This window comes from Microcebus murinus, chromosome 15 (assembly GCF_040939455.1).
Source record: "Microcebus murinus isolate Inina chromosome 15, M.murinus_Inina_mat1.0, whole genome shotgun sequence".
Lineage (NCBI taxonomy): Eukaryota > Metazoa > Chordata > Mammalia > Primates > Cheirogaleidae > Microcebus > Microcebus murinus.
In genome coordinates, this window is record NC_134118.1 from 32,170,119 (window position 1) to 32,193,748 (window position 23,630).

The 23,630-nt window shown below is 38.0% G+C and overlaps 1 protein-coding gene and 1 long non-coding RNA gene across 4 annotated transcripts in view; one reads left to right on the top strand and one right to left on the bottom strand.

Moving 5' to 3' along the window:
• The window catches only part of TMEM144 (transmembrane protein 144), a 39,107-nt gene extending 18,188 nt beyond the window's left edge, over positions 1-20,919 (bottom strand). The window contains exons 1-6 of one of the 3 annotated variants that reach the window (XM_076010560.1): positions 20,494-20,919; positions 13,276-13,447; positions 10,606-10,728; positions 8,546-8,645; positions 6,545-6,625; positions 1,927-2,008 (exon numbers count right to left, since the gene is read on the bottom strand). In XM_076010560.1, the coding sequence (XP_075866675.1) occupies positions 1,927-2,008; positions 6,545-6,625; positions 8,546-8,645; positions 10,606-10,728; positions 13,276-13,384 (495 nt within the window). In that variant the 5' untranslated portion in view covers positions 13,385-13,447; positions 20,494-20,919. Of the gene's footprint in view, positions 1-1,926; positions 2,009-6,544; positions 6,626-8,545; positions 8,646-10,605; positions 10,729-13,275; positions 13,448-15,330; positions 15,431-20,493 lie in introns of those variants that run through there. The other 2 variants (XM_012783605.3, XM_076010561.1) reach the window with 2 other exon arrangements.
• LOC142876347 (uncharacterized) lies at positions 15,442-22,964 on the top strand. The gene is made up of 3 exons (XR_012923236.1): positions 15,442-15,667; positions 20,364-20,500; positions 22,421-22,964. It is a non-coding gene; the product is annotated as an uncharacterized LOC142876347 (long non-coding RNA).
• The last annotated feature ends 666 nt before the right edge of the window (positions 22,965-23,630 follow it).

The following is a 23,630-nucleotide window of genomic DNA, read 5'->3' on the forward strand; positions in this document are numbered from 1 at the left end:
AATAGTCTGCATATCTGTAATGACATTAGAACCAAGAAAATCTCAGACTCTCCTACTATGGAATGCCTAAGATCAATAAGCATTTTTATACTGATTTTTTTTTTATTGAATTAGTTAATAAAACATTTCTAGCTGTGTTTCAAGATTAGGCTAATACTCTAAGTCAGGAAAAATTATAAGTAAATTGATAGTATTTCTACCATTGAATGTACAGTATTCCCCTCTTATCTGCAGTTTCGCTTTGTGTGGTTTCAGTTACCCACTGTCAACCATGGTCCAAAAATATTAAATAAAAAATTCTGGAAATAAAAAATTCGTAAGTTTTAAATTGTGTGCTATTCTGAGTAGCACGATGAACTCTTGCACTGTCCCTCTATGTCCTGCCTGGGACATGAATCCTCCCTTTGTCTAGTGTGTCCACACTGTATATGCTACTTGCCAATTAGTCACGTGGTAACTGTCTTGGTGACTGGATCAAAAAGATATTTAATATATAAGTTTCAGTATTGTCCACGGCTTCAGGCATCCACTCGGAACATATCCCTTGTGAATAAGGGGGGACAACTGTAAACTTTTGTACCTTTTAGCTGAAGTATCCTTGGTGTTATACTCCTTTTGTAAGAGATAAGAAATTAGATGTGAATTCTTTATCACATGCTAAGTCAGGTTTTCCTTTGGCAATAATGCTTTCTTCTCCTGTAAGGAGTTCATGATGTAGGGTTGTATACCAACTAATCATGCTGTTGTGTATCTATAAACTTAGTTTCTATCCTTCTAGCTTGCCTAGAAAAATCTAAGGCAGTTAGCCTACTGTGTATCTTTCACCAAGTTGTATATATTTTATTTTATTATATTGTTCCTTTGTTTGGAAGGAACAATTGTTTGGCTGGTTAGGAGGTATCTGGATTCCTAACAGAGGCAAGGACACGAACCTTCTCCCAGTCTCGATTCTTCCACTCTCTCTGAAACATTTCCTTCATTAGAGATGCCTATGGATTCATAAACTTCTCTCTTACACTTAAGTAAATTATTATTCAACTTTAGAGTCAGCTGCACTAAAGTTTCAGTCATCCTAGCTGATAAAAAGTTTTCATGGGGGAAGAAGGAAAGGAGAGATTACTTTTGAAGGAGTAGAGGCAGCACGTTTTGGGGAGGCAGTACTCCAGTGGGGGTGTGGGGAGCTGGATTCAGGGCAGCCAGGTAGCACCAGACCCCTGGCAGGTAGAGGGGTTCTTGAGACAGGGAGGACTTTAGTCTCCATTCATGGCAGTGAGGGTTTTCCCTGAAATCGTTTTTGCATATGTAGCTACTGACACTTGTGCTATGTCAGGTTCCTTTTAAAGTTTGCCCCTGTATAACCCAGATTTGCCATTCCAAACTAATTCAGACTCTTCAAGGTCAAAACAGTGACTCCCTACATATTTTCTATCTTTACCTTTGAGTAGGCCAGGATATAGCAGAAAAGAGAAATAGGAAGAAAATCAACTTACTTAATTTCTTACTGTCATATGACTTCACTTACCCTTCTGTTAGCTTCTTGTCATCTATTCCTCCCCTGGATCGACTTCAAAACCTCCTTCCTGGTCCTCTCTATACCTACATTCACATTCCACTACAATATTTAGGATTCTCCTATTATAGGAATCTTTAAATGATTCCAAAGTATGGAGTTTTATATATACAATCTCCTAGTAGGGATCTACTGTTAATAAAAATTAATAGACCTCTGTGCTTGCTGAGAAACTTTCCTGTGGAAATACTGATTGATTGTTACTTAGACCTTGTCATAATAAATACACTAAGATATTTTATACAGCCGTAAGTGACAGGGAAACACTACCTTTTTATCTGTGTTTCAAATTCACGTATTTTCCATTTATCTTAATTTTATGTTTCAAATCAAGTTGTCTCTCATGCCATACTCACATGCTCTGTCATTAATGGTGTGGTATCCACGGAACACGTGTTAGTCGGTAGTTCACTTTTGACGAACAGAAATATGAAAGCACTGGAAAGAAAATGAATTTTAGTGATACTTATCATGACACTGGTTTATATCAAGCTGCTTGATTTTGAAGAGAAAACACAACTTAACCCATCAAGTTCTAATGATATGATGATTATTTCCAAATTGCCCCTTCAGCGATCCTGCTATTCCTTCAGAACTCCCATTTCTGTTTGATGTCTCTCATTTTGCTTAACTGCAACAAGTGAAAGGCTAAACTCGTAAATTCTCCCCCCAAATCAGATCTTTCTCCTGCTTTCCTTATTTCAGTCAATGGCCTCATCCTTCTTTCTATCCCTGCTTAACTTTAGAATTACATCGTAAAAGAAATTCAGATGAAAACTACATTGAAATAATATTTATCACCTATTCCACTGACATACCTCTAACATTTAACAACACCCTCAGGTGGACAAACTATAGAGGACAGGAACCCTTATATCCTCCTGATGTGTGTACAGAACCTTACGACTCCCACAGAGGAGAATCTGGGGCTGTCTACCAAAGCCCCAGGTCTGTCTACCTTGACCTCAGCAATCTGCTGCAGGCCCACCAACACATGTACACCCACGCTTAGATGAGGTGACCTACATGATCATGCAATGGAATACTATGCAGCTATAGAAAAAGAATGAGGATGATCTCTATGCTGTGATAGGGAAAGATTTCCAGGATGAATTTTAAGAGATTAAAAGCATACACCCCTGAGCTGAATAATTTTTTTCCCTTTAATATCTCTCTCATAATGCACTATTTATGTCCAGTGTCTTTGCGACAAAGGCTTCCCTTACTATTAACTTGGAACCATGCAAATATGTTAAAATGTGTTACAATATTAAATTAAGAAAATGAATAACCTTGGTCTACTTTTGACATCCATTTAAAAATGCTTTTTAATACATTTGCATGATTCAAAATATAAAAGAAAATAAGGAGCTTTCAAAGCACATATGAGGCTGAATGAGGCTAGGTGGCTAGGTACAGAATAGTGTACATTATTAACGTATGCTATCTTGTAGATAAAAATTTAAAATTTCCTAGTTAGCTTCCTTAGTTCAGTCTCTTAATTACTTTAAAAACTTGAATAGTCACATACTCCTTTCCACATGAAATTTAACTTTCTTTTCTGGTTTTTCTGGCTCTCTGCATTCTGTTCCTCCCAACCTATCTCAACTTTCATTCATGGCCACTCCCTGCCCCAAGCTCTCTAGGACCCTCCCCTCCCCAATCTTTCACAACCACTTGCTCTTGCTTGTTTTTCTTCCTTAGGTGGACACCCTACACACCCTCTTCTTCCTACCCAAACTAAAGAAGAATCTGAAAGCGATAAGAGAACTTCCCCCAGGCCAGTCCTCACTGCATCTTCCTCTTTGAATTCACCAACACTGAGAACAGTTACCGTGTAATCCAGACAATTTGTCATAATTCCCAATGACCTTTTTTCCTAAAGATTTTCTAATAGAAGATAGTTTTGGGGCTCAGGAAATGATACCCCAAAGTATGGAGCTCTGGCATGCTGAGCAACTCAGGTCTTGCTGCGTTTCTCCCCTCAGCCCCTGAGTCTTTGGCTGAGCATTTCTGAAGGCTCCTGAGTCATGGAAAACTTTGATTAAATTTGTTATGCATTTCTCTTGTTAACCTTTTGTTACACGAGCGTCAGCCATAACCCTTATGATGGGTGAGGAAATGGATCACACCTCTCCCCTCCACAGTAGAACCAACATCTTACATCTCCTTCAGGGTACAAAAAGTACTTAATATTCAGTAAAACTGAATGCACAAAACCAAATTATTTGTACATATCTAAATGAGTTAAGTGTGTGTGTGTATGTAATTTGTAAGGCTGATATTTGTAATTTGTAAGGCAATCATATTTTATTCTCAAAATTATACAGTGAAAACCTTCTACTTTGTATAGACCAGTGTGTTTTTCTAATAAATACATAATGCTATGCTAGAAATACTTGGAGGCTATAGATAAAGTACTTGATTTTTTCCTCAAACAACTGTATGACCCTCTAACAAATCACTTAACCTCTCTCAGCCTTGACATTTTTCATCTAAAAAATGGGTATATACCCTCTTTGCAAAGCAGGAGGTACTCATGGGGCAGCCATGTAGAGATGTCCAGTCTGGTTCACAGTGAGGTATGAGGGCCCTGGCCCTGAGAAAAGGGGTAATGGCTAGAAACAAAGATTTGTTTTTCCCTGCAGTGTAAAATAATAGCTGAAGCTGTGGGAGTAAACATAGCCCTCCAGGGAAGACAAGTCAGGCGAGAAGAAAAACGAATGGCAAGCAGACTCTAAAGGATAATGTAAAGCACATTACTATTTTTTAAATTGAGTTTTAACTCCTGAAACTCCTGGAACTTCATTAAAGCAAACGTTCAAGAACGTGTCCTAGATATTGTTTCTCAGTGTCTAATCCATTTCCACACTTATCTGCTCTCTCCTGAACCCTGAGGCCTAGAAGACTGAAAGCTACCTTTCGCAATCTCTATTGGCAGCGGAGTTCTGCCCTGGGAGGCACTTGCTTAAGATGAAAAGATGAGAGAAACCATTTTGCTTTGGTGGCGACTCCCATAGTTTCAGCAGCAGCAATAGGTCAGGGCAGAGGCAACTGTTCAAGCAGTGCCAGCTGGAGTGAGGGCTCCTGGGTTATGGGTGATGGCACCTGCTTTTTTTTTTTTTTTTTTTTTGCTGCACTGAGTCTTGTAAACAATTCCCTGTGTTAAATCCCATGCTGTTTAACATACCTAGAGTGGTTTTGGTTATACAGACTGACTGGCACTTACCTTACATATCATGTAGAGAAAATGTAAAGCTAGAAATTATCTAACCAATTCTTTAAAAATTCCACTATACAGAGGATAGAAGCGATAATTTTAATTTTAAAAAGAAAAGCAGCATCTTACCTAAACCAATGCAACCATATTCCAAGCTTCTTTACACTGACTATGAAGCTCCAAGTTTATTCAATGAATGCCAAACAAACTGATTTAATTGACTTAAAATGATGAAGTAACAGATTCTAGAAATTCCTTTCACTGGAGAAACATAGAAGGAAGCCTGGCTACATTACAGGAAGAGATCACCAAATTTATCTGCTACAGACCAACCTCCCAACTGAGCAGCAAGATTCCTCAGATGCACTGACTAGTTTAACATAAAATTAAGCAACAAATGTCCAGAGGGGAAACAGTAACTGAACACATATAGTTATTAATAAAAATAATAATTATAGTGAAAACTACCTAATAGAGCATTAACCACGTGCTTAGCACCCTACAAAGCACTAAACATATTTTGTTTCATCTATTCCTCAAAATATCTTATGAGGTTGGTGCTATTATTATCCCCTCTTTATAGATGTAGAAACCAAGGCTTGGAGTAATGAAGTGATTTGCCCAAGGCCAGACAGGTAGAAGTGTTGGAACATGAATAATTGCCTTGTAATTTCAAAGAATGTATTCTTTCTAAATAAAGAAGAAATATGAAGAAAAACAATGTCTGATGCACTGGGTAAACTAGCCTTGAATTACCATTAAGTCAAAATGAAGGCATGCTACATTACAATTTTAGGAGGTAAAGAAATTGTTTTTGAGAGAGCTAGTCAAAGTTAGAATTCTATATGAATTGTATAAAATACATAAAATTGCCTCTAACAAAAATAAGTGTCAGGAATCTGCTATTTTAGAATAATTTATGTTATTTCTTCTTCAATTGGCCTGGGAGTACTCTCTTAGGCAACATTTCAATGACAAAGAGATTGTTCCTGAATGTGGCTGGGGAAATGCCATCATTTCTGGAATAAGGCAAATATACTGTTCTTTCCCTAAAGAATAAAAAAGTACTAAAATCTTTCTAGGCAGTGCTATCCATTATGTGAAGCACTGACAGGGACTATAAATGGAGTCCAAGGAGGAAAGGGGACTGAATTTAAGGTGACCCAATGCCTGTTAGAGTTTTATTAACTGAACATTGCCATATAGCAATTCAAAGTCATTTTTATCCTTCTGCATTGAGTATATACAACTAGACACAGACACGTCCTCAAATAGGTATTCAAAAGAGTATGTGTTTTCACAGGTGAGACAGTGGTTATCTAGGTTGAGAGGAGTGAGTGAGGGGACAGAGCAATGACCAGTAAGTAGGAGCAAAAGTTAGTGGCTGTTCCCAGGGAACCAGGAAGCCAGTAGAACATTTGTTGGTGTAGCATGTTTTCGTTTGCAAAATAGTATGCCATTTGATCCTAATTTATGAACTATGTATTATGATTTTCTACATTTTATAGATGATAACACTGAGCTGATTTCCCGGGGTTTAAGGGCTTTGGAGAGCTAAAGCTGAGGCTCTTGAGCCCAGATCTGGCACTTTTTGTCCTCTAAAAACAGTGTGTCATTGTAAGTGAACAATCTGAGGAACAATCACACAGATTTTATGAAATGCAGGTTTAAAAAAATGTAAACACATCAGGATCTTTAGAAAAGCACTCTAAATGGTTGGAAGAACAGCTATATCATTAGAAGTGGCTGTGTACCTTACTACCGACAGCCCAGCTCCAATGTAATTTAGCAGCGGTTTTGGTACTTCTTCTGCATCCAGTCCAAACCAGCCAAACCTGAAAACTCAGAAAGTCACATCAAATTAGATATTGTTGAAATGTTTCATTGTAATAATGTTCAAGGGCCTGGACTCCGGGCCAGATTCCTAGGTTCAAACTCTAGCTCTCTCACTTATTAACTGTGTCTTTGGATAAGTTACTTATCTTCATGTGTGTCAATTCCCCATGTTTAAAATGGCATAATAACTGTACCCACCTGACAGGAGTGTTACAAAGATTAAATGAGTTAGTATATGCAAAAGTACTTGCAAGTGTCCCTTTCTTCAGACTAAAAGAGGAGGAAAAAATAGTTCAAATGACTATCTAAAGGCTAAATAATTGGCTGTAATTTTGTATAGTATTTGAAATAAACTTTTAAATAACATTTTGGTTAATATCCTTATTCTTTGGCATCATCTTCAATTCTTTTTTTTTTTTCCATGCCTTGACATTGTCATGATCATTATCAAGAATCACCGAGAACCATTCAGGGCCAAAGGGAAAGGAGGCAAGAAGGAAAATTAAAAGAAAAGTATTTGTAAAAAAGCAGGGCAGGGGATGGGGACAGGATAGGGAAGAAAGTATTTGAGGTTAGTAAGTTTGTTTTGTTGTTTTGAGGTGGTTATATGGATGAGCCCCAAAAAGTAAGGTGAGAATAATACTCTCCATTCTACTCATTTTCCCAAATAGGACTAAAATGTTCATTTTATTGCTGACCAAGGGCGGCACAAGCCAATAGAACTTTCTGTGATGATGGGACTGTTCTACATCTGCACTGCACAGTGGGGCAGCCTCTAGTCCTCTGTGGCTACTGAGCATACAAAATGCAGCTAGTGCAACTGAGGAACTGAAAGTCAATTATGTCAACTTCTAATTAAGTTAAATTTAAATAAGAATGGCCTCCTATGGCTTGTGGCTACTCTATTGGACATCATGATTCTAGAGCTGGGGTTGGCAAACTTTTTCTTCAAGGGCCAGAGAGGAAACGTTTTAGGCTTTGTGGGCCAGATGTTCTCTTGCAACAATTCTGCCACCGTAGTGTAAAAGCAGCCACAGATAATACTTAAAATGGATGCGTTTGGCTGTGTCCCAATAAAACTTTATTTACAAAAATGGCTGGGAAACTGGGCCATGGTTTGGTGATCCTGCTCTAGAGGGAAGAATATGCGCTTTGGAACTAAACGACCTGGCTTTGAATCCTAGCTTCTTAGCTCTGTGACCTTCAGCAAGTTATTCAAGCTCTTTGTGTATCTGCTCTTTTATGAGATAGTGCTTACCTCATATATTTGTGAAAAATGAGGTGAGAATGATGCATATATGATGCATATAACGTGTCTAGAAAATTGTTATACAGTAGAAAGGGAAAATAAAAAAATCACTTCCCTTTTTCTCTCCCTACTTCTGTTTCTTAGATATAATTCTGTACTATATCTCTTTTTTTCTTTTTTTTGGAGACAGAGTCTCACTCTGTCCCCTGGGCTAGAGTGCAGTGGCATCATCATAGCTAACAGCAATCTCAAACTCCTGGGCTCAAGCAATCCTCCTCCCTCAGCCTCCCGAGTAGTTGAGACTACAGGTGCGTGACACCACACCTAGGTGATTTTTTTTCTATTTTTTAATAGAGACAGGGTCTTTCTCTTGCCCAGGCTGGTCTCAAACTCCTGGCCTCAAGTAATCCTCCTGCCTCAGCCTCCCAGAGTGCTAGGATTACCGGTGTAAACCACCACGCCTGGCCTGTACTATATCTTGATCAAATATCTAGATTACTTACTAATAACCTAGGACAAATCATATTAAAAGTGGCATATTTTATGTATATGTTTTACCAGCGATAATCTCTGTGAGAATAAGAATCATACTATTCTCCTCAGCAAGCACTTGCCTTACACAGGGTATAGGTGCAGGGAGTCTTAGTTGAAATAGCTTCACTTGTATTACCTTGAGCTCGCCCAGCCAGTTAAAGCATTAAACGATCCCCATATTAAGATTCCAAGGCCTAAACCAATGGTTTTGATAATTGGGACGACAGCAATGTTCCCTGTAGATGCAAAATACAGAAGAAAAGTGTTATTTCCAACACAGAAAATATATTTATATATAGAATTAGTTTTTATTCTAACTTCAACTGGAGCTCGTGGGATTTGGACAAATTCATTAAAGCACAGTTGCTTATTTTTTAAATAAAATAACCCATTTTTTGGCATTAAATTTATGATTATGATTGTTAAAAGAATTAGGCTAAGGGAAAAATCCTTCAAAGAAAAATGTTGGATTAGCTCCTTGCCTAAATGTGCAGATGTTTTTCCTCCTTAACACAACTCTCTTTTCTATGCCTCTCTGCAGAAGCTGTCAATGGTAAAATTAGTTAGCAGTGACTATCCTCTTAGACTCAAACCAGGGCCAACCACTGGCAGAAGTCTTTGGCTCTAACGTGGCCCCAGAATTTGCTCTCCTGTTCCGATTTGTCTTCTGGATTCCCACAGTCATTATCTTATGTTCTAGAGGGTCACTGAGGGCCAAGTCCATGATGGATTTTTTTACAGTCTGGCCTCAGTCCTGCAATTTCTTCTTAAAAGGTTTTCACTTTAGACTTCTAAGATGCCTTCATCTCCTGACTTTTCTGTTTCTCTCTTTAGCTCTTTCTCTGGCTGCTCTTTCTCATCATATCTTCTAAATTTAGGCATCCCCTAAATATTTTTCCTTGAACAAATTCCTCTCCTTGCTATATTGCTCTTTATGTACTTGACCTAATTTCATGACTTCAGCTATCAGCTTAGGCTTATGTTCCCAGCACTTTAGCTCAAGCCTGGACCTATTCCAGAGCTGTAGTGTCATGCTCCAAACTGCCAATAAGAAATCTCCAACCAGAGGTTCTGCACTGTGGAAACACCAAGACCTACAAACTCGGAAGGTCCCAAGCTGAACCCATTGTTTTCCCTTTCAAACATGTTCTTTTTCCTCTTTCCTCACATGCGTCAATACCAACACCCTCCCAATCAAATCAAATCAAATCCCTATATCATTGTATTCCTTTTCCTCTATGCCCCATATCCTCCTACATTCCCTATCAGTTGCTCTGACCTGTAGCATCCACATCTGCAACATTTCTCAAATTAGACTCTTTCCCCACTGACTCCTAGAGGAACCTGCTGGGTGAATATAACTCCTGCAGTGCTTATAAAGATCTGCAGGGTGGATGGATCCTTACTCTGTTCCTCTCTCCCCATTAGACATGACAAACAATCATACCGAGATATAATAATGTAAATCCTAGTGGAGATCTGAAAGTTAATTCTTTTATCCTCTAACTAATAAATTTCACTAAATCATTTAATCCTTCAGAGACTCAAATTAAGTACGTAACCAATAAATTTCTAATATTTTAAAATGTATTTGCCCTTAACAAAATTATCTCTAAAGAGCTTTGATACTTAAAAATCCTCATTGTTCAAGAGAAAAAGCTCTCTTGGGGTGTATTTATATTAATTGAAGGGAAAAAATTCTGATTGGCCAAGCAAAGGTATATATTCTAGTTATATAATTTCAGGTATTGATAAGGCAACAGAGAGAAGATTTTTGTTTGCTTTGTTTTTCTGTTAACCAACCCTTTGAAATGATAATGTATGTATCCTACTTAGGATAAATCCTAAAAATGATATAAGTAGAGGCTACTATTTAATACATATTTTCTGATAAATATGCTAGAAAAAAGGCCAGAGTACATAAAATAATATGTGTTACACTTGAACAGATGGAGAATAATTGAAACATTTTTATTATAATAATTTCCTCTAGGAGCTTAGAAAGAAATCATTGAGAAAACAAATTAGATAATGCACCAAAAATATTTAGTGGGCATCTGAAGGATGGTTAATTTCTAGTACCTATTGGTAAGGATAATTCAGAATTACTATTTGTGTTATTTCCTCCAATTGGTAATGAGAATCATTTTGATCACTGTGTTAAATGATAAAAGAGTAATTTATATCATACATTACCTGTTGCCCAAATGCAGCCCCCAAGCATTGCAAAAGGCCAAAACTTAGGGCAATGTAATATGAGATTGACCACCAAGGCAACCAACCATATGGCAGCACAAAGTACCCACTGGAGAAACATTCCTGGAAACAAAAACACAAGGTATTAGTGGGTCCAGTTGATTTGAATCAATTAGTGCTTAGGAGTATCAACGAGGTATTATTATAGGAATGGCCACAATTTATTGAATGCCTCTATGCCGAACACTTTGCATATAGGCATTCATTTTTACAACTGCTCTGCATTTTAATTAACCCTAGCTGGAAGATAGAGAAAATGAATCTGAGATTAAACAACTTGTTCAAACACCTACAGTGTTTCCCCGAAAATAAGACCTACCCATAAAATAAGCCCTAGCAGAATTTCTAAGCATTTGCACAATATAAGCCCTACCCTGAAAATAAGACCTAGTGATGGGCGTGGCTACGCAGTGTATCTGCACAACCCATGCATTTTGTTGCAGAGCGGTAAAGAAGATGAGCAGCCCTTCTCATCTGCCTCATCATAACAGCTACTATCCCAGAGGTGACCAGAAAGGTGCGGGCAGCCCCACCAACAAGGTTGGCTCCCCCTGTCAGGTCCCCGCCATCCTGTGTGTGCTGCAAGCTGAGGCTTTGAGGGGAAAATAACACATCCCCTGAAAATAAGCCCTAGGATGTTTTCTTGAGGAAAAATAAATATAAGACCCTGTCTAATTTTCGGGGAAACACGGTAGGAGGCGTTGAACTGGAATTTAAATACAGGTTGTTTGACTCCAAAGCCTATACACCAAGTGTTCCTGCTTACGATTCTTTTTTTTTTCTTTCTCCCATTAGACATATCAAGAATTTTCTACCAAAGAGTGTTGGCAAGACTAACTTTATATTTCCATTCAGATGCCACACTTAATAATGCCATTGCTACTAGAAAATATGGCATTAAAAACTTCAGAATAGCATAACACTGATTTAAACCTTTGGGGATCATTTATGCCACCTCTTGTATCAAAATAAAGTCATTTATGGCCACATATAGGCCTCATACCGAGAATTAGCCTTCTAGATCAGGTTTACTCTATTTTCTGTGCTCTGAGTTGTCATTTGCCAGTTATCTGAAGATCACCTGGTGGTATGAGATATACCTATATCTCTCTGAGGTTTCTATATCATCAAGATTTGGGAATTAAAAGGATAAGGAAATAGCTGACATTGAAAGAAACACTGAGGCAATTATAAGAGTATGTATCAATGTATCAGTTCTGATTCTAACTTTGGAAAATTTTTGCCTATTTCTATTCAATCTCACAGTGGAGCAGACAGAAAAAATGGCTGCTAACTTTTATGGCAAAAAGGATCAGATAGATGAAAAGGAACTTCATTTTATATATTCGTCACTTTACAAATTAGAAACTGAAAACAGAAGAACTGATAAGATTTACCCAGGATCACACAACTAATTGTGAAAGACCTAAAAGCCAAATCTTCTACTCATTTTTTGTTGTTGTTCTTCTAGTAGTTTCCATTCCTGTCTCAACTCCAAAGGAAAAGAGAAGACAGGCCCTGGAGGAAAACAATTTGTAATCCTATTGCCTAAGTAGTATGAAGACAATGAACTGGAGGAATAACACAACTGCTACCAAGTAGTAAATGCTACCAGGGAAGTAATTCCCAACAGGTATTCACTGTCATATCACCAATTCTTTCTCCTGGCTTCAATATGGAAGGCAAGAACATAAAAATAATTCTTGCTTTTCCTTTCCTAAAATTTACATTACAGTCATTTCTGCTATAATATAACAGGTGCATTCCTAAAAATCACTGCACTATGCAAAATCAAGCAATAAAAGCCACAGAGCTCATGGGGAAAACTGGGTTAAGGGAAAACACTCAGACACTTCCTCATAATGTATTACCAAAAAAGACTGGAACCTAATTAAAATGGTAGTACAGTTTTAACTGGTTAATTGGTTAAATACATGAAAGCTGCAATAGATAGGGCACTTTAATTTAAAAAAGACTAGAAGTTTGCTTATGGGAGCAGGCTTCAGAAAGGTTGCAGCTTGTGGTTATTGTGTAGGTGTTGGATGAGGGTTCTGACACCAGATGTGGATGGGTGTGAGGCCTCATAACACATGCAGTAACCTGAGGGAGCTGATAGACGTGAGAAGTGTGTATATGTGCATTTTGTGTATCATTACACCTTTATTAATCTGGGTGCAGCTTTCTGTGTTCATCTAGTGTTTTGGGACAAAACTGCAGGTAAGTAAGCACAGAATTTGTGTTATGCTCAAATTGTTCTCTAATATATCAATTGTGTTAGAGATTTGTGTTTTCAACACAAGTGTTATTAGCACAACTGACGATAACTTCTTTCTTTTGTAGCTATAACAGGTATGGCTAAAAAGCTTTCCTGATAGTATCCACACTAACTTTACCATGAAACAGAATCTTAAGGGTCATCCTATACTGACTATCTCTGCGATAAAACTGGCAGGGGCACTATCAAATGATTTATTGTAAGCTCTATTCATTAGGTACCAGGAATAAAGCAACAAAATCTATTTTTGTAGATATCATTTTGAAAAGACACAAAAAAAGAGAACATTACATTTAAAAATAATATAAGATTAACAATGAAGGGAAAATAATTACCATCGCCAGTGTCATATTTTTTAAGTGGCACAAAGTTTGAGCCAAACAAAATGATAGCTAAGAGAGAGGAGATGTAACCAGTGGTTAGGTCTGTTTCATTATTGCTCATGGTTCCAGCACGGCCCGAGAGTGAGCTGGGTTGCTTTAGACTTGATGTACTTTTCAAGAACTTCTGAAATAAAAGAAATAAAAATGAAACAATTGAGAAGTTGTGAACCTGGGAACAAATTGTGATTAATACATGATATTTATTGAGCTTTTCAAAAGATCCTTTCTTGCAGATAGCTAGGACATTATGCAACTATATATTATGTCTATACTTCATATTCATTTACTCAGTTTTTCATGTATTCCATCAAGAAATGTTTTTTATCACAGCCTACAATTAAATGAAAACAAACCATCTTTGTCTTCAGGGCTTGAAAACCTAACTTATTCCAAGATCTGAATACAATTTTTGGTACATTGTGAACAATTCTCCTGTAATATAATAGGTTCCATCATTGCAGAAAGTTCTATTGGACAACATTGCTAAACTTATTAAAAAGCTCTGGTTCTCTATGACCCTTTGGAATACACCCTCTGGAATGAAATTAGGCATAATCCAGTCTTTTTTTTCTATCAAAATTTAATTTTATAGTGATAGCTTCTTGTGGATATGTATTGAATAAAGTGCACTTGAAATCACCTGTCCTTGTTATTTTATTTTACCATGAGAAATACTTAAAGGTCCATGTATTGTTTCTCATGTGTTCTTGCAGAAATTAAATATACAACTACCTACAAAATGTTAGCATTATTAAGGACAGTTTCACTGAAAACAGTGATAACTTCAAAATTATTCAATAAACTTTAGTAAGGAAAATATTCATTTGAAATTGTGTAGGCTTTCTTAAAACCAAAAACAAAACATACTGCTTGTAAGAAAACATCCTGCATGGGGATGGAAGTTGAGGAGGAGACACTGAGATGTGTTAAACATCGACACAGCAACACTATTCAGTAAAAATAATAATAGTTTCGTTGTTAGGCTCAGAGAGTTTCAGCCCCTCAGTGGCTTCATGAGCTATTTGCTGACCCAGGTGGACTGCTGCTAAGATATCAGAGTTGCAATAGGTCAGAGATGCAAGGGGTATCTGGAAAAGTTATCATATGACTAAAAAGGGCACATGATTAGGTGATAGCTAAGAAATCATTTTTTTCCTTTTAATTAAAAACAAGCAAAGCAAACCAAAATTTTTATATGTACATTGATAAGAGAATGCCTAACCTTCAAAAAGTGGCAAATTATTTTCCTGAAAAGAAGGATCCCCTAAAGAGCATTAGCAGAAAACCTTAATAAGCCTCTGTGATCTCACCCCAGATTGAAAAAATAATTTGAAGTGCCAGTTATTACCTATGGATAAATGAAGTCCACTGCATACAGCCCTTGTACATTTCAGAGAACATGTGATCTAATTTCAGTGTGGATTGGCAATAATTTACAATCTTTAAAACAAGAGTCTGCCTCTTTCTAAATCAATGAGTTTTTGTGGAAAAGCAGTGTCACTCTCTCCAGCACATGACTCCCAATTCTTTTCAGCGCAAACCTAACAAGTCTCAAACTACTTTTAAGTAAAACCAAACATTATTTTAATGTTTTAACTATCCACCGATATGTTTTTAAGCCATATGAATACATTTTTATTTTACTACTTTTGTTTCATTTAGCAAATACTTTTCCTTTACAGTTTTCCTAGCAATTTAAACTTCTATGCAGACTTTGTTTTTTTTTTTCTTTTTAAATCAGTATTTGTTATGTTCTGATCCATACGGTTTGTTCTACTTTCAACTAAGATTTCGGGTTTTTGTTTTTTTTTTTTTTTAGTTTCATGTTAATTTCCTCAAATCTCCCGCCAAGCACTGCCTGCCTGTCTCCTGGCTAAAATTAGCAAGTGTTTGAACGTCTTTATCCTGAGCCTTGGTTTTTCTTTTTAAGCAGGAGCACGTATTGGAACAATCTTTGGGACGCCCCCTGCACAGCCACTAGTTTTTCCGGGGCCGCTGTGTACTCACCGCGCCGGGCTGGCGGCGGAAACTCCCTCCGACTGAGCACCCTGGCGAGCCCACCTGCCCCGCGCAGCCCGGAGCCGGCTCGCTCCCCCGGCGCCCCGGCGGCCCAACAGCGCCCAGTACACCCCGGGCGGAGGAGAGGGGAGGGCTCTAGCACTCGTGACCCAGAGGCCCAGGTCCTCTGCTGGCGCAGGCGGCCAATCCGGACCTGACTTCCTGCACCTAAGGAGGGTGGGAGGGCAGGACCTTATCACCCCGACCCAGAGGCCTTCCGAGAGCGGCAGACTGGGGACCGCCTTCCTGCAGCTGCTGCGCTGGAGTGAATTGTAAGGTGACTCAGGTGAGGAGTCGTCGAGCCCTTTGTCAATAAAGCAGCAAACTGGAGAGGTTTTGTGTATTTAATAAAGGCGATCGTTAGGGAACTCTCAAGCATGTCACCCTCTTAAGCTAGGCGTTATTTGTGCGGTGTATGGATAAAACAAAAGGCTAAAGAATTTCACGCAATTGTAAAAGGTTACTTCAAGCTGAATTTTTCCACTGAACATCAAGAAATTCATCTTAACCGCTGATGTCATTGACGAGAGACGTTAGTAAATACAAGTAATGTTAGTAAATACAATATGTTAGTAAATACGAGTGAAGTCTTACGATGTCATTAACAAGAGTGTTAATGACATCGTAAGACTTTACTTGTATTTACTAATTCTTTATAAATGCATCCAAACCCTTATCTAGATATTTATCTTTGTACTGAATGCCATAGAGAAAAATGTTCTAGGCCTCTCAAGCTTGCCCCAGGGAGGTGGCTTTTTCTTTTTTAAATACTAATATCTGGACCCCATACCAGACCAATTAAAACTGAATTTCTGGGGATGTGGCTCAGGAATCATTTTCTTTTAACGTGAAGCCAGTCTTGAGAATCACATTCCAGATCAGTACTTGTCAAATTTCATTGCCTGTACGAATCACCTGAGTAATAAGTTAAAATGGAGGTTTCTGAGATTTTTTTCTTTAGATTTTGAGAGAAATTGCTCCAGTTCTCTACTGTCCAATATGTTGTCACTAGCAGCATGTGGTTATTTAAATTTAAATTAGAATAAAATATTTAATAGTTGACTTGCACTGGACACTTTTCAAGCACCCAATAGCCACATGCACAGATTACAGGAAGTTTTGCTGGAAAGCACTGTTCCAAAATGTTAGTCGTGGAAACACAGCAGTGACCTAGACAAAGTCCTAATTTAATGTAGGTTCAATTATAGAAATGGATGCAGGCTTTAAGTTGGAAAGGGAAGTGCTAGGTTCTGTCCTTCTCTGAGTTCAGCGAAGGTCTCTCTGAGGAAATGAACATTTAAGTGAGGCCATCCTGTGGTTGGTAATGAGTGTGGAGTTCACGAGAAAAACATGAGGACTCTCAAAAGATGAGGTTTCCTAGAAAGAAGTCTTGCTTTAAACATTGCTCACATGCATAGACTATCATGTCAGATAAGCAGATGGGAAGGTAAAGTTTCATTCATTTAAAGAATTAAAGAAGCAAAGTTTATTCACTTGAGAGAAAGGATTAATTTAGCAGTTCAGGAAGATTTTAAAGAAATAAGCTCTCCTCTCCAAACATACACACTTATAGATACATATATATACAAACTCTCTCTCTTCCAAAGGTACAGAGCCTAAATCCAACCTAGAATTGTTTCACTTCACGATTACAAGACAACTCAATGATCATATGATTCAGACTCACATTGAGAAACTGAGGCTTACATTGTTGAGAATTCCTGAAAATCTAAAAGTCAGTTGGGTGCCGAGTTAGGCATAGGATATCCCAGTCCAGTGCTTTTTATATCATGCCACAGAGCAAACCCAAGCATAGACGACTCTGCTTAAAGTGAAATTTATCTTTCAAATTGCTTCATAAGTATTAATGGCTAAAGATAATGGTCTGTATTGGAAGAGTCCTGGCAGGCACTGCAAGATACAAGTTATAACTTTAGCTTAATCTTTTAGCAGTGTTTTTCTGGGAAAATCATTTAATCTCTTTAAACTTCAGTTTTCTTGTATGTAAAATGGTAACAGTAAGATTGATACCCATCACCCTTTTATGTGGTCAAAATATATAATATATATACAATATTATTACTAGGACTTCTGGTTTCTGCTCTGACATTTGAAGAGCTTGAAAGTCTTCACTCCCATTATCATAACAAGAAAAAAAGATGAACAAACCAAAAATCAACAACTCTTCTTAGATCTATCAGAGGAGGTAGGTCACAGGACAAATCACCTCTTTGAAAACTGAAAAGATAGGTGAACAGAGAGAATCCCAGCTTATCAGGAGAGCAAAAGCCAATGGAACCAGTAATAGGTTAAATAGTAATTGGCCATGGATTAAACAGTAATTAGCAAATTGCTGAATGCTGAGTGTGGACTAAATTGAGAGTTGAAAACTCTGGGAGAGTGGGGTCCAGTCTTAGGGGAGCATCCACACTTCAGTGAGTTTTACTTTTACAAGTTAGGAGAAAAATTTCCTCTTGCTTCTGGCATGGGGGAGGAAAAAAAGGACCATTTGAAATATACCCATGCTTTTTATATCCATATCGTGTATATAATATGCCTTTTATTATCTGAAACAAAAGCTTGCATTGAGATAAACTTTATCTGAACTAGAAAAAGAGCAATTAGACAATTTATATCCCTTCTAGACTTTCTTTCTCATATAAGGAGAGGGGAAAAAAAGATTAAGAAATTTTTGAAGGCCACAGCCCAGGGATTCTGGCCAAATAAAAGACAGAGTTTATTATAAGATTATAGAATGTATCAACTCTCCAGTATCTTATGACCACATTGATAGACTGTAACAGTGGATCACAACTGAGAGAGCTTCAAGACACAGATATTGTTTAGGAACTAGTTACTAAGAAAACCCAAACACAACAAACAGGGGAGAAAAAATTTTAAAAAGACAGTAGAGGAAATTGAAGCCTCTGACACTTACAGCTACAGCAAACATTAAACACAGCCTAACTTCCCAGCCAGATAAACATGAAACCTATAGACCTATTTACCTTGTTTCCTATTATCTGATACATCATGATTGGCTTTCAATAAACAATTACAAGGCATGCTAAAAGACAAGAAAACACACAGTCAATAGAGACAAGCAAACATTAGAACCAGACTTAAATATAGCAGGGATTTTGGAATTATCAGACTGAGAATTTTAAATGCCTATGATTTATATGCTAAGAGATCTACTAGAAAAAGTAGACAACATGCAAGACAAGTGTGTAATATAAACAGAGAGATGAAAAACCTCTAAGAATCAAAAAGAAATGCTAGAAAGGTAAACATTACAACAGAAATGAGAAATGCTTTTGACAGCTGAGAAAGAATTAGTGAACTTGAAGATGGGCCAGTAGAAACTTCCCAAACTTAAATGGAAAGAGAAAATTTTTTAAAGGAACGGAATATTCAAGAAGTGTATAGAAATTACACAACGCAGAAAGTACATGGTAATACCAGAATGTAAAGAGAGAAAGGAGCAGAAGAAATTTGCTCCTTTACTAATAATGGCTGAGAATTATTCAAAATTAATGACAGGCACAAATCCACAGATCCAGGAAGCTCAGTGAACACTAAGCAAGATAAATACAAAAAACAAAAATCTACATGTGAGCTTTTTTTGGGTATTTTGGGGGTTATTTTTTAGGGGGGATATATTTAAAAAGCTATTATGTGCAGGTTGCAGAAAATCAGACAAAGAGAAAATATTGAAAGAAGTAAGAAAAAAAATAACACTTTACTCATAGATGAACAAAGATGAGAATTACATCAGACTTCTCCTCAGAAACCATGCAAGCAAAGAGAGAGTGGAATAAAATATTGAGTGTGGAAAGAAAAAACCACCAACTTAGAATTTTATATCCAGTCTGATTATCCCATAAAAGTAAAGAGGACATAAAAACACTTTCTAAGAGAAACAAAAACTGAGGAAATTTGTCACCAGTTAGAAAACACTAACATTATTCAGTAATTTATTTGTATCTATAATCTACTTAATTTCATAAAATCTTTGAATAAGTGTAGAATGAAAACATACTGAAATAATAGGAATAAAGGATAAAAAACTAGGAACTTAAGAGAGTCAAGATGAAAAAAAGCAAAAGGTTCAGACTCTAAGGACACATATGGTTACTATCGCTGACTTTCAGTTTTGGTCTGAGTTTCACAAGGAAAAAGGCAAACCATTGGTTAGGATAGTTTCCTCTTTAACTGCTATTTTTTTGAGGCAATGCTTCAGGAAAGAAGAGCTTTTCCTACCAGCAAATTTGAGAAGCAGCCAAAGTGGGAGTGGACCACAAAAGGTCTATCTTTGAGGTATTTTCAAAGGTACCCTTCATTGGCTTTCCTTACATTCTTAACACTCATGAATTCATTTCACAAGTTTTTATGGAGTGCCTACTGTAAACCAAATACTGTTGTAGACATTGGAATTGTCAAAAATCCCTGCACCAACTCAGCTTTACATCCACGTAAGTGGAGAGAGATAATAAACAATATATTTAATAAATGACATACTAAACAGTGATATGTGCTAAAAAAAAAATTGAGGTAGAAAGAAGAGAGAGAGAGAGAGAGAGAGAGAGAGAGTATTCGCATGCTCCATTTTTGGTAGGGTTGGCCTCACTGAGAGGGAGATATTTGAGTATAGCCCTGAAGGAGGGGCCAGAGTGGGGAAAGAATAGCCAGTACAGAGGCCCTGAGGCATACTGAGGAATGGAAAAGAGGTCACTGTGGCTGGAGCTGTGGGGATAAGAAGGAGAGTGGTAGGTGATGAAGTCTGAGAGGCAGTGGAGATAAGTGGGGGCCTGTGGGCCATCACGAGGACTGTGGCTATCCCTCTGAGGAAACTGGAGAGCCCCTGAATTATTTGGATCACAGGAGATGTATCAGTCATCTATTGCTGTGTAACAAGTAGAACCCCCCCCCCAAAATGTAGTGGTTTAAAAGAACACTAAACGTTTTTTTGTCTCTCTCAGTTTCTGCTGGTCAAGAATTTGGGAGCAGCCTGGGTTTCTCATCGGGTCACAGTTGGACGTGGGCTGGGGCTCCGGTCATCTGTAGATGTGCTTGGGAAGGAAGGGTCCACACCCAAGGTGGCTTACTCACCTGGCTGGTAAGTTGGTTGTAGCTGCTGGTGGGAGATCTCAGTTTCTCTTAACAGGGGCCTCACCATGGGACTGCTTGAGTGTTCTCATGACATGTTGCTTGTCCTCTGTTGCTTTCCACAGAGAAGTCCAAGAAGGCAGGAGTGTCACTGTCCTCTATGACCTAGCCTCTGAAGTCACACACCATCATGTCTGCAGTATTCTGTTAGTCACACAGGACAGCCCTGACTTAGCACGAGAGGACATTGCCTAAAGGCGTGGTTACTAGGAGGTGATGACCCTGGCGGCCACCTTGGAGGCTGACCCAGGGAAAAGGAGAGAATTACTGGAACAGTGTCTCCACATGGGCACAAGGGTGTGGGATTTAGTGCAAAAGTGGAGGAAATAGCCTTTGTTGGGGCACAGAGGTCACGGTTAGCAAGAATATACAGGTCCAGTTATAGGAGGGTGGGAAGACATGGTGCTGGGAGCTTGTACATGCTGTCTTCTAATTTTTTCTTTTCTGTTTCTCAGTGAAATAGGAAATAAGGTAATAGATCAAGGGTGACCATTGGGAAGGAGGTGTTAGAGGTTCATAAGGACTTCAAGTTTTTCAGTATCTTTTAAGTGATGCAGTGGTCATTGTCATTAACCTTGTTTGGTCATATGATAAAGAGAAAAAAACCCTTCTTTTTGATCATTGTTCTATTAGAAGAGGCACAGCTTGAGTTTTAGTAAAGTGAAAAGAAAAAAGGTTTTTGTTTTCATTTTAAAGACTGATTTTTTTTTTTCTCTCTTTGGTTTCAAGAACTCTGTTTATAGCATGGAAACTTTTATGCTATCAGCATCCTTTGGTTTGCAATTAGACTACTTTGTTGTTTCTGTTTATGGAATAGAATACAATACAGATAGTTATGTGGACTTAAAGGACACAGTTAAAAAGTAACATATAGTCTTGTCCTAGTACAATCAGTTTAGGACCACCAGGGACAAACCTGTAGACCAACTAAGTCAGGGTTTACTGACTTATCACAATGAGGACTGCACATCAGAGGAACTGCGGGGTGTTTCACCAAACAAAAGAAAAGATAAATACAGGATTTTGAGAACAAGTGGAGTTTTGGTACAATGTAAATGAAGTAGTGTTTTGATAGGCTCAAAGCAAAAGTATTTCTGTGTGTAAAGGGGGTCAACCTCAGTTCTGGACTATAAAATGGACTTATGGTCCTGTTTCCTTGGAAATGAAGTCAAGATAAGATGTTAAATGTGTTCTGAGACCCATTACTGGAGCTCTGCACAGGGCTTGTAAAGTGAGGCTGCTTCACTGGGCCTCAGTGACTTACCTCCTCCTAGCAAGAGTGGAACATTTCATTCTTAATTTAGTAATTTCAAACAGCAGTGTTTCTGATAGTCCATGATTTCAGAGAATAAAATTTCTCAGTAAGTAAGCAGTAGTCACTCCAAGAATTGGGTTGCTAGGGCATTTTATGGATGTGACATACATTTGGGAGAAATATTGTTTTCTAGTAAATTTGCACCTAGCTTCATCTATGGTGCTGATCATGACTAGTGAATAGCAGGAAATTTTTTTTTGCTTTCTTATTCCAAGTCATTTTTTACTTTCTCAGATTATATTTCTATAACTTATTATAGTTCAAAATGTTGATGCCTAAGTCACTGTCCCTTGCTGGGTAATCTAAGTCAAAACTCACACATAGTTTGTATTTCGTATTTTTAATTTGTAATATAGGAGGTTGGACAAAGTCCTCCCCAGCGTACGTATGTAAAATTAGACCACTTGATTGTTAATGACTGAATTACAGCGCCTCCTGCAGCGCGTTTACCAGACTTCAGGGGCCCACAGTTGGGTTTGCCAGTTTCCAAAGAGAGGACTCGCAGGTGTTCACACTCTCACGTGACATCTTCATGGCTTCTCTTTCTTGTTCCAGATTGCCTTGGCTGACAAGTGCTACCATCAAAGTTGTCCGGAGAAGACCTCCTGTTGCTGTGACTGGTGGGGCTCTTGGTGGGAAGGAACACTGTACCCGTGGGAGTGTCCATAGTTGCTGCTCCCCAAGGGAGCAGGACATAGTTGGATTCTGTAGGAACCTCAGAGGACGTCTCTCCTCACTATGGTGTTGTGGGCTTTGACTCAGTTCCACTCGTGCTCTGTTTTTTAGTAAAGCCCGTCTGCATGTCTTTGGTGCCTTGTCTCCTGCAAGCAATCCTCAAAACTTAAACAAAAAGATCAAAACAAAAAGCAAAAAAATTTAAAGCAATTAACTAATTCTAAAAAATGAAAAAAGCAATGAAGTCCACATTCTCAGAGCTCCAGCTCTGCTTCTACCTTACACAATGATCAAATCACAACACTTAACCTCAGCCTACAGATCACTGCAATTTTGTCAAGAACAAAGGACTTGCCTTAAGTGTGTATAGTTAGTTAAAGAGCTTATCTGTTGATTTTCTCAAAATAAAAAGGTGGGGGGAGAACCTGTCCAGGTAATTTAAAGTCTCCATCTTTAAAGGCTAAAAAATGGTCATATGGTCATAGTGTCACATTTAAATTAAGGTTTCTACTGATTTTACTCATGAAAAAATTTAAAACTCTTGGGTACAATCTTAGGTATGATATCCTGTCGTATAAGTAATCTTGAAAATGTCCTCCAGCGAATATGCATGGCCTCTCCTACCTTGCTTGTTAGCATGGCCATGTGACTGTCATCAGTGGTATTCATTCTCCAGTCGGAATCACAGGATGAGAGTCAACATGTTATCTGTGGTAGAAGGAAGAGGAGAAAGGTCATGAGGGTGCTGAGGATTACTGATGAGATGTAGCAGGGCCCCTAAGAGATGTGGAGGAATAAATGAGGAAAGAAAGACACTGATGGAAAAGATTTCTAAAGAAAGCCTTCTTGATGGTGTAGAATAAAACTAACCCTAATTAATAATTACCAGGCATTTACTAGGGGCAGGCATTGCAAGAAGACTCTTATCTGCATTGTCTTGTGCAATCTTTAGAACAACTTGGTGAGTTACATGCTATTATTATTTCCATTTTATGAAGGAGGATACTGAAGCTGAAAGAGTAACTTGCTCAGATCCATGTGGCTAATAAGTAGTGCTAGCCATTAAACAAAATCTCTCTGATTTCAGTGC